General features: G+C 43.1%; 1 protein-coding gene across 2 annotated transcripts; it reads right to left on the bottom strand.

Annotated features, from left to right (window-relative positions):
- Positions 1-688: 688 nt before the first annotated feature.
- On the bottom strand, positions 689-11,446 carry LOC138769152 (speedy protein 1-A-like). Of its 2 annotated transcripts, XM_069947415.1 has the most exons (8): positions 11,270-11,446; positions 4,121-4,141; positions 3,476-3,525; positions 3,137-3,216; positions 2,457-2,515; positions 2,256-2,338; positions 1,774-1,942; positions 689-1,677 (listed from the first exon to the last, which is right to left on the bottom strand). In XM_069947415.1, exons 3-8 carry the CDS (start codon positions 3,523-3,525, stop codon positions 1,429-1,431), a joined length of 690 nt encoding a protein of 229 aa, XP_069803516.1. In that variant the 5' UTR covers positions 4,121-4,141; positions 11,270-11,446; the 3' UTR covers positions 689-1,428. The 2 variants fall into 2 exon arrangements, with proteins under 2 accessions (XP_069803516.1, XP_069803517.1); XM_069947416.1 differs by lacking the exon at positions 4,121-4,141.
- Between the last annotated feature and the right edge of the window lie 272 nt (positions 11,447-11,718).

Genomic DNA, 11,718 nt, shown 5'->3' with positions numbered 1-11,718 from the left:
TGGTCTGGACACTTCCAGTCTAGGACAGAGATGTCAGCAGAGAGCACTGTGTCAGACTGAAAAGGAAACATCACTTCCTGCGGGACATACAGCAGCTGATAAGTACTGGAAGACTTGCAATTTTTTAATAGAGGTAAATTACAAATTTATGTAACTTTCTGGAACCAGTTGATTTGAAAGATAAAGATTTTTGCTTCATAACCCCTTTAACTGCTATCGACATTACAGGAGAGAACTAGCACATCAGGAGTGGTCTGACTGCTGGGACTGCTACTGATCAAGAGATTTTAGAAAAATTGTTTCACCAAATGAACAGACTGGCTATGCAAAGCAAGCGCTGCATTTGTTTTCCATGTGGCCTTTGAACATTGCTGAGCGCAGAGAGGGGCAATGTTCAATGACCCCCTTAGAAAATGAATGGAGCATTAGTACCGCAAACCCTGGCAAAGCAGCTGAACATTGCCAAACTGACCATTGGCTGTTTGTAGACTATGAATACTTGATGAAAAGAAATAAATAAGTGCTGCTGCTTTTAATTTTAATTTGTGTAGATGATAAGTAGGTAACCCCTTTTATAAGGTCTCTGTATGCTTTTGTAGTGTGATCAGAAGTGAGAATATTATCAAAAATACATTACAGATACCGCCATATACTGCTTACACAAGAAAAGACTCAGTGACCAAGTAAGGAGGGTTAAAGAGAAATTTATTGTATGTATGTGTGTATGTATGTGTTGTGATTGTTACCTCCCATCACTCACGAAGAGCGTACAGCAACACACAGGACAGGAAAAACCCCCTGTGGAGGAAACCTGCAGGGAAGCCATGGCCACTGTATTGCCCTTCCTCTGGCATTCTAAGGGAGGATAACACTATATATCATCAATCATTTAGTTGGGGCTGTGTAGAGAGAGTGTATATGTTAATTTGTGTCAGTGTGTGTGACTTTTAAAGGGGTTTTCTACACGAAATGTACTGACGAGCTATCCACCGGATTGCTCATTAGTCACTGAATTACCGACACCCGACACCAACGTCATTCAGTTGTTCAGTGACCCCACTACACAGTAATCAGTCTGTCTTAGTGCATTGTGTAGTGGTGATGATATGTAACTGCAGCTCAGGTGACATTCAAGTGAATATGAGCTGAGCTGCAGTTACACATTGTCACTGCTACACAGTGACCAGAGACAAACATCATTCACTATGCAGTGCGGTATGCTCAGCTGATCAGTGTGGCTGCCGGTTGTTGGCACCTCACCGATCAGTGACTGATGGGATATCCTGTTGATAGCTCATCAGTACATTTTTCCTGGAAAACCCCTTTAAAAGTACTGTGTTGGTGTGTTGGAGGGTAAAGGGAATGATGTGTGTGTGCATGCATGTGTTTTACATTACCTGCTCCTTTGGGTCATCCGTCATGGTCTTCTTAGTCGAGGATCTCAATCGATGTTCCAGGGTCCACTGCTGTGTCGATCTGGCTTACGATGTTACCGACCACTTTCCACCTGCATGGATACAAAACGATGTTCCTGCAGCGAGCGCATGAATATGGGTAACCCCATGGGCCTTGGACTTTGAACTCCCATGCGCTCCTCCTCCACCAACGAATGGCCCAGCTGTGATGGGGATGCCTCTGTCGCATCCATGCCCAGTGGAAAGGGTCCTGTGCCATGATCTGGAATTAAATAATTTATGATTGAATCATCTTTTCACGAAGGATTCATAATCATAGACTACACTTCTGGCTATACATATCTTTTTGATTACTAACCTCTTCACACGTGGTCTGGTCAATCCAAGCTCTGAAGTCCATCCGGTAAAGCAAATAGTTCCGTTGGTCGTGCAGTTCTTCCTTCCGCCATTCCCAGGATCTTCCTAAGGCCCACGCGTAGATCTCGTATCTGAAGTCCTCATCTTCTTCAAACTGGTTCGCTAGATAACTGAAGAAGAGAAAGTGAAGTCATGGTTTACTATATACTTCCATGTCAGTGTAAAAGAATCTTGTATGGATCTAATAATAGTAACAATATGAAATTATGTTGATATGAACCTATATGGTACAAATGCTACATGCTAAAATCTATAGGCTTTTTATGCTTTCTCTGCATATAAATATTAAAATCCCCTTTCACCTTTCTCCTATGTAATAAACATAATTGTTTTACAAACTATGATGGAAAAGCTGACTTAAAGCATCAGATTTACATTTACTTGACAGCATTCCCTTAGACATATACACATGAATAAACTCACAGGGATGCAAAAAAGTACTCTTTATACTCCTCGATGGTCAGTCCAGCTCTCTTGAAGTACACGAGGGTCATTGCTAGCAGATACTAGTAAGAGAAGAAAAGAAGTTATGTTTTAGCTATATGTGGTGATCATATGTCTATGTGTAATATTATAGGACCATCATCCTCACACACACAATTCACCCAAGCAGTATATAAGTACCTTGTCCGAGATCCGAAGGCAGATGTCCTTGGCCAAAAAAAGTTGGATGTCCTCGTCGTCTAAGAAACAAGTTGAATAAAGGATTGTTTCAATTCAACACAGTTTTTAAATGACAAGAAGATGAATGGAGTATACGTATTTCTGTCCCTTTGATTGTTGTCAGGGCACAGCACAGTACAAGCAGCTGTGTCTCTATCTGTTCCTGTTGCTCAGCCCTATTCCCTTCAGATGGTGGGAAATCCTAATAGATTATCTGGTCTCTGCAGTTTTGTATGAATTGATTGTCTGGGCTCTGTCATGTGACCAGCATTACCGGGCTTTATCACAGGTGTTTTTCTTATAATGAATATGGCTGGTAATGCTGATAAAACGGCAAGGCCCACACAGTCAATTTAGGTAAATGATGGAACACATCATTGAATCTGCTGCAGATCCTGTATATTGTGCTCTATGGCTAATTGAAGTGGGGGCACACCTAAATGTGCCCTCATTCCAATTAAAATGAAGTTATGTTCATACGGCCAATACTGCAGTATCAGCCGGGTAAAAATCTGAGACATCGGCTGTTAGTTGACACAGCAAACAGCGGCCCTGTCAAATAATGGTCGATGTTTATGCCATGTGTGAACATGGCCTAAAGCAGGAAAACTACAATCGTTGGAAGGTGCAGTGAATTTTACCAAGCAGGTTCAGGAATGCAGCTATTTCTTCTGGCTGCAGGTCGGGGTCCTTCCTCCTCTTCATGATGGTGGTCATTGATCTGTGATATAAAAAATAGATTTTACTGTCAGAATTCCAGCGATACAAGATACAACATAGCATAGGCATATAAGAATAAGTGAACAATTTATTAAAAAATAAAAAAGATCCATTGTAATGTAAGGAGAATATATGACCTGTCTTTGGCTAAGAGAAAGTGATGGTAATATAATAGATGAGCTTTGTGTTGTGAATAGTATATAAGATAAGGTGTAATGCAGTAAGTGTGGATTTGCAGTGATATAAAATCTTGTACTTACGTCTCCTCTTCATAAAGGTCGATCAGTTCTCTTTTCCTCTTCCTCGCCATCTTTTAAAATGAGAGGAATATTACCATGAATATGTGGGAACATGGATTCTGAAGAAGATATTTCCTATGTTGTATTGGCATGAATTTACACTATGGGCACTGCTCTGGCATTATACCAGGGTATAGCGTTAGGCTCACACCCTGTGATAGTGCTTGAAGGGGCCCAGAAGCCTCCCAATACATAAGAAGACTTGTGTATTATAGGCGCATAGTATATTGGCGGGGGGTGGGGGTGGGGGGAGTATCAAGTTACAATTCTGTTTAATTGTTTTTTACCCTATATGCATGCCTTCTGATTAGTTTACCAGCCAGACAGGGGTTAAGTGATTATACAGTACATCCCAACTTAACCCCTGCCTGGCTGGTAATTTGAGCAGGAGGCATGCATACAGGGTATACAGCCTGCTGGATAGCAACACAGACACGGCCCACTCAGGAGCAGAAGCTTGCTCCTCTTGAGCAGGAAACCCTGTTTAGACTGTGGATTCTCTTCATTATAATAGGGGTACCTGTTCCCCTATTTTTTTTTGTGTGTGTTGTCCCCCGCTGTAGTAACCGAAAAACAGAAAAATCTACAATATATATGATCAATTACCTGGAACCGAAGTCGCCTCTTCTAAGCATAAAATAAGAAACAGTAAAGAAATGGTTATTATAAGTCCTTTATTCTAAGGAAAATAATGCAAATAATAAATTCATGAATTCATTTGCTTATTCTTTAAGTTTTTCATTGCATCATTTAAATAACATAATAACTTTATTGTACAGATCATTTAGTCATTTCATTCGTGTCCATACCAAATATTTCAGTGAGTTTTTTTCACTACATTTGCAAAACATTCTTCAAGAATGAAAAGAATCATGTTTGTGCTCTCATACAAATGTCCTAGTTTCTCATTAATATAGCCTAATATTTATTGAATAAAGGAGAAGCAAAATTTTTTTTTATTAAAGTATTGTATTGCCCCCCCCCCCCCCCCAAAAAAAAAATAAAGTTATACAAATCACTAATATACACTTATTAAGGGAAATGCACATAAAGGGGCATGGCAGGGGGACAGTGAGGAACACAGGGCAGTGGAGGGACACTGAGCATCCCTCTGCAATCATACTCTCCAGCAGCCACAGCCCGCACAGCTCTGGGAGTCGGGGCGTGACATCACCATTTATCCAGGAAGTGACATCACCATGTTATCCAGGAAGTGACATCACCATTTTATCCAGGAAGTGAAGCCTTGGTGCAGTAGTAAATGCAGGGGGAAAAGCACTTTATAAGCATTTCCCGTAATAAGTGTATATTGGTACCATCAGGTAGATCCTCTTTAATCTGACACAGGGATAGAACGGAGCCGTCACAGGGAAGCCGGTGCCACGGTCCGTTTTTCGATCTGTGGCCCGGTTCCCGTTTATGGCACCATTCTATCCAGGGGTACCGGGTTGGTGCTCAAGCACTGGCTTGCTTTGGGGGCTCCCCCTCAGCCAATTAGTGTGCTGTGGCAGTGATTTGCTGAGGGGAACAGGGCAGGGTAGCGCACTGATTTGCTGAAGGGAACATCCAGCCGTATGTAACTGACAGTAACTGACAACTGTTAACCCCCCGCTGGCCGGAGCATACTGTACCTGCTCCACGTTCGAGCTTGCTTTGGGGGTTCCTGGCTGGACGTCCTCCTCAGCAAATCAGTGCACTGCCCTGTTGCAGCACACTGATTGGTTGAGGGGAATGTCCAGATGCCGGAAGCCCCCAAAGCAAGCAGGAGTGTGGAGCAGGTATAGTATGTGGGGGGTTTAACGGGGCTATAACCAGGGCCATTTCTAGGACCGGGCGGGCCGGGCGACTTCACGGGGCGCCGACAGCGCCCGGCCCCCGCGCACTCATGGCATCGGCGCTGGTACCAGCAACCCCCCCTGCTCCCTGCCCAACCAGGACCTCTTACCCTGGACACCACAGGGCTCCGGGCACTAGCCTCCCTCCATCCCTCACTGATGTCCTGAGTGCGGCCCCTTGTCTCTGCAGCTGATGACGGATCCCGCAGCAGGCGCCGGAATTACGTCATCGGGCATCCTGGGGGATCCCTCCGGCCTCCGGCAAGGTGAAGAGGGAAGAAGATAAAGGCCTTCTCCATGCCAGGATTGGATTAGGTAAGTATAATGCTGTTGTTTTTTTCCCGGAGGTGGGTGGGAGGGGTTGGGTTACGTGGCTGAAGTCCTATATACAGCCCTATACACAGTCCTATATACTATCCTATACACAGTCCTATATACAGGCTGTATATAGGACTGTGTATAGGATAGTATATAAGACTGTGTATAAGATAGAATATAGGGCTGTATATAGGACTGTGTATAGGATAGTATATAGGACTGTGTATAGGATAGTATATAGGACTGTGTATAGGATAGTATATAGGATAGTATATAGGGCTGTATATAGGACTTTGTGTAGGATAGTATATAGGGCTGTATATAGGACTGTGTATAGCAAAGTGTATAGGGCTGTATATAGGACTGTGTATAGGCAGTGGTGGTCTTTGGCACCAAGCTAACCAAGCGATCGCTTGGGGCCCCCAACATCCAGGGGGGCCCCCATGCCCCGCTCTTGTGCTCAAGACCGCTGGACAGGGCCGCTGCACCGCTCGCTGCTGCCATCTAAACTGTAACTATGAGCACTCGTAATGAGCACTCATAGTTACATGCAGCAGCACTGACAGGGCGGGAGACATTGGCTGCCTTCCTGTCAGTCACTCTTGTGGCCACAGGAAGGGTTTTCCCTGCAGTCACAAGTGGCAGCTTTGTCCTTGTGGTGCCAGCGCTCCAGTGACATCACTGGAGCATCGGCGCCAGGACAAGGGGAGTGCGGCCTCTTGTGATCTCAGGGAAAACCCTTCCTGCGGCCACAAGAGTGAAGAGAAGAAGAGACGCCCGGACCCAGGTGAGTATAAGTGTTTGTTTTATTGTGTTATATACTATATGGGAGGGGGAGCACACAGGGGTCTGTTTAACTTGGGGAGCACACATCGGGGGTCTATATAAATGGGGGGAGCACACAGGGGGGCTATATAACAGGGAGAGCACACAGGGGGGCTATAGACTACTGGGGCTGCACAGAGGGGTCTATATACTACTGGGGGGCAGTACACAGGGGGTCTATATACTACTTGGGGCAGCAGAATGGGGTCTATATACAACTTGGAGAGCACACAGGAGGTCTATATCCAAGTGGGGGAGCACACAGGGGGGCTATATACTACTAGGGGAGCACACAGGGGTCTATATACTACTGGTGGGGCACACAGGGGGTCTATATACTACTGGGGGAACATACAGGGGGTCTATAAAATACTGGTGGGGCACAAAGGGGGTCTATATACTACTGGGGGAACCACACAGGGGGTTTATATACTACTGGAGGAGCACACAGGGGTCTATATCCAAGTGGGGGAGCACACAGGAGGTCTATATCCAAGTGGGGGAGCACACAGGGAGGCTAAATACCCCTGAGGGAGCACACAGGGGGCCTATATACTAGTGGGGGAGCACACAGGGGGTATATACAACTGGGGGCAGCACACAGGGGGTCTATATACAACTAGGGCAGCACACAGGAGGTCTATATACTTCTGGGGGAGCACACGGGGGGCTATATATAACTGGGGGAACACACAGGGGTCTATATACTACTGGGGGAAGCAAACAAGGGGTATATACTACTGGGGGCAGGACACAAGGGGTATATACTATTGGGGGCAGCACACAAGGAGTGTATATTACTGGCGGAGCGCAAAAGGGGTATATACTACTGGGGGCAACACACAGCGGTCTATTGTTTTGGAACGCGTGTCGAGGGGGCGGGGCCCCAGACATAACTTCGCTTGGGGCCCCAAAAATGCCAAAACCGCCCCTGTGTATAGGATAGTATATAGGACTGTGTAAAGGATAGTATATAGGGGTGTATATAGGATAGTATATAGGACTGTGTATAGGATAGTATATAGGGCTGTATATAGGACTGTGTATAGGATAGTATATCGGGCTGTATAATACAGCCCTATATACTATCCTATACACAGTCCTATATACTATCCTATACACAGTCCTATATACTATCCTATACACATTCCTATATACTATCCTATACACAGCCCTATATACTATCCTATACACAGCCTTATATACTATCCTATACACAGCCCTATATACTATCCTATACACAGTACTATATACTATCCTATACACAAGACTGTGTTTAGGATAGTTTAGGATAGTATATAGGATAGGATAGTATATAGGCCCTATATACAGCCCTATATACTATGCTATACACAGTCCTATATACTATCCTATGCACAGTCCTATATACAGCCCTATATACTATCCTATACACAGTCCTATATACAGCCCTATATACTATCCTATACACAGTCCTATATACAGCCCTATATACTATCCTATCCACAGTCCTATATACTATCCTATACAAAGTCCTATATACAGCCCATTATACTATCCTATCCACAGTCCTATATACTATCCTATACACAGTCCTATATACTATCCTATACACAGTCCTATATACAGCCCTATATACTATCCTATATTACTATATGGGGCACAGCAGGAGGCATTATTACTATATGGAAGCACAGCAGGGAGCATTATTACTATATGGAGGCACATCAGGGGACATTATTACTATATGGGGGCACAGCAGGGGATCCTGCATACAGGGGGCAACCCAGATACCTACTGACTTTAGTGCACCAAAAAGCAGAATTACTATAATTTGGGAGACTATAAGGAGGGAAAAATGGAAGGAAGTTGCTAGAAATGTGCGGAAGCCTAAGATGTCTGTCTGGCAGGTTCTGAAGAAACGAATTGTAGCTGCAAGAAGTTGTTGTGGAGGTCTGGGCCCGATAGAGAGAAAAAAGAAAGTGACGCCTCAGATCAAAGATGACATCACCTGTAAGTCCCTGAATGATGTCTTTGTATATTTTGTATTCAGTAGAACTTTATCTGTTAGGGGTGCAACACTGCTCTATACCGCAGTACACACACTGCTTCTTCCTAGTAACCCGAATCTTGATAAAAGCCCCCCTTCCTTTCCCAGGGCTGAACTGAGTGACGGGGGGGAGGGGGGCACTTTTATCAAGATTTGCCCTGTTGCCAAAATGCCCTAGAAACTGCCCTGGCTATAACTTACATACTCACAGCGGGATGGCAATATGTCCTCTCATAGAAACCAACAGGAAGGGATCCGCAGCGGATTTCGCTGGGAATTCACAGCGAGAAATCTGCTGTGGATCAGGTTTGTGTGTTTGTACACTAATGCTAATATTCATTAGACTAGAAATCAAGGGGAGCCTCAGTACCCATAGTGCTGCATGCAGCAGTGCTAGCCATAGCTAACTGTGCTGAAACAGGGCATGAGCAGCCCTGCAGTTTCCAACACACCCAATTATGACAGAGTGGCCGTCTTACCCCTTACTAATGCCGCTCTTTGAAAATGTGGGGGAAAAAAAAATTACCGTCTTTAAAGTTATATAACTTTATGTAAGAAATGTGAAACAAAAAGTACTGTGACTGTCTGTATCTGTAACATGTAGATGGATTTCTTTTGTATTTACTTATTTTGGATTTCTATTCTAATTAAACGCTATGGGGGAGATTTATCAAACTGGTAGAATTGGCTCAGTTGCCCCTAGCAACCAATCAGACTCCACCTTTCATTTTTTTAAAGAATCTGTGAAGAATAAAAAGTGGAATCTGATTGGTTGCTAGGGGCAACTAAGACAATTCTACTTTACACCAGTTTGATAAATCTCCCCCTATGTGTATGTACATAGCCTAATATACTGTATAATACTAAGTCACATAAAGACACAATGGAGGAGATATACAGTATAATATATTGCAATATTATATAATAATGGGATGATTATATAATATAATAAAAGTATTGCTGCCTTATAAGAATATGCTCTGTTGCCCATAGCAACCAATCACAGCTCATATTTAATTATACCAGGCCTTATTAATATAGGAAAACTAAGCTGTGATTGGTTGCTATGGGTAACAACGAATATTATAACTATAACTCTGCTTGAGCAATTGCCCCCAATTTCTTTATAATTATAGATAACCATAGAATAGTAATAATAATAATAATAATAATAATAATAATAATAATAATATTATTTTATCGTACTCATAAGTGTTGGGATTTATTCTTTATTACTCTGGCGCTCCAGTGTGCTGTTTATATGTAAGAGACATTTTATAGATATGCTAATTATCCTGTTTGGTGCAATGGGGGCGTCCTTTACCCCTGCCCGCTCCTCTACTAGTATTCTTTATTCGTTAGGGGGTGATGAGAAGCGGGCTGGGGTAAAGGACGCCCCCAGTGCACCAAACAGGATAATCGGCATATCTATAAAATCTGACATATTAACAGCACACTGGAGCGCCATAATAGAGGGACCATGGACGTCTTTGTATAATGCCCTACTGGCTGCCCAAACCTACCGATAGATTCCCTATAATAATTGTTCTGGATATTACTATACTGTATAATTACTACATCACCATAAAGATAAGAAATGAACCACTCACAATTGCAAGTTGAAAAGTTATTTTTATTAATGGAAAAAAAATACAGTGAAAACATAAATACCATAAACAGTGAGCCACGACTGCTGATACATAAACCAGTAACAAGGGGGACTCAGAGTGGGGGAGCACTTACTATGGTACAAATAACAGATCACATAAAGTGCAGTACAATAGCAGCATAGTACATGAGGTAATACATAACAGCAGGATTACAGGGAAGCACAGACATCAAACTGCAGGTGCAGAACAGAACATCTGAGAAGTACATGAGCTCTACCTGTAACCTGTAAGTAATAATTACTGAGGTCCATGCACACAGCCCCCGCCCTGACGTATGTTTCTTCGAGGGGTACGAATTACTAATACACATTATAATAGACACAATGGCGGAGATAGATTGCATTGTCTTATAATAACAATGTCCTCTGTTGCCCATAGAAACCAATCACAACTCTGCTTTCATTATAGCAGAGCACATTAATATAGGAAAGCTGAGCTGTGATCGGTTGCTATTGGCAACAAAGATTATTATAACTATAAAAGACATAACTGGAGATAATTGCTCTCTTACTGTAATAATGTCCTCTGTTGCCCATAGCAACCAATCACATCTTATATTTAATTATACCAGAGCCCAATAATGAAGGAAACTGATCTGTGATTGGTTGCTATTGGCAACAAGGGACATTATTACTTTAAAGGACACAATGGCGGAGATAGATTACAGTGTCTTATAATAATGTCCTCTGTTGCCCATAGCAACCAATCACTCTGCCTTGATTATACCAGAGCTCATATATATAAAGGAAAGCTGAGCTGTGATTGGTTGCTATGGACAACAAAGAATATTATTATTTTAAATGACCCAATGGGGAGATATATTGCACTTTCTTACAGTAATAATGTCCTCTGTTGCCCATAGCAACCAATCACAGCTCCGCTTTCATTATAGCAGAGCCCATTAGTATAGGAAAGCTGAGCTGGGATTGGTTGCTATGGGCAACCAAGGACAATATTATTGTAAAACAGCTTGATCAATCTCCCACAATTACTTTTATAGTTACATATAACAATAGAATAATAATAATGGGGATAAACATTGCCAAAAATCACCAGGAGAATTGTGCTGCTACTTTACCTCTGAAGACTTGTAGACGGTTGGTGATGTCTCTCAGGTCGCGCTGATGTACAGTCGGGTCTCCTCTTCCTCCGCAGAACACAGGAAATACTCACAAAGTCGCAAAATCAGGAACAAAATGAAGCCGGTCTGTTCTCCAAAGGAGCAATCGCTGACTGGCAACGGGTGATGTTGTTTGTTTATCTTTCAATCCAAATCCTGCGATCCTATTGGCTGATGCCGGCGACAACCAGATCCTGTGATCCTATTGGCTGATGCCTGCAGCGCTAAGATCCTGTGATCCTATTGGCTGATGCCTGCAGCGCTAAGATCCTGCGATCCTATTGGCTGATGTCTGCAGCGCTAAGATCCTGCGATCCTATTGGCTGATGTCTGTGGCACCTATTATGGCCATTCTACCCATCAATGTCTATGGCAAAGACCACAGTAATGCCATGCAGCATTTATAT

This window comes from Dendropsophus ebraccatus, chromosome 12 (assembly GCF_027789765.1).
Source record: "Dendropsophus ebraccatus isolate aDenEbr1 chromosome 12, aDenEbr1.pat, whole genome shotgun sequence".
NCBI classification, from domain to species: domain Eukaryota; kingdom Metazoa; phylum Chordata; class Amphibia; order Anura; family Hylidae; genus Dendropsophus; species Dendropsophus ebraccatus.
This window is presented reverse-complemented; position numbering and strand designations above follow the sequence as displayed.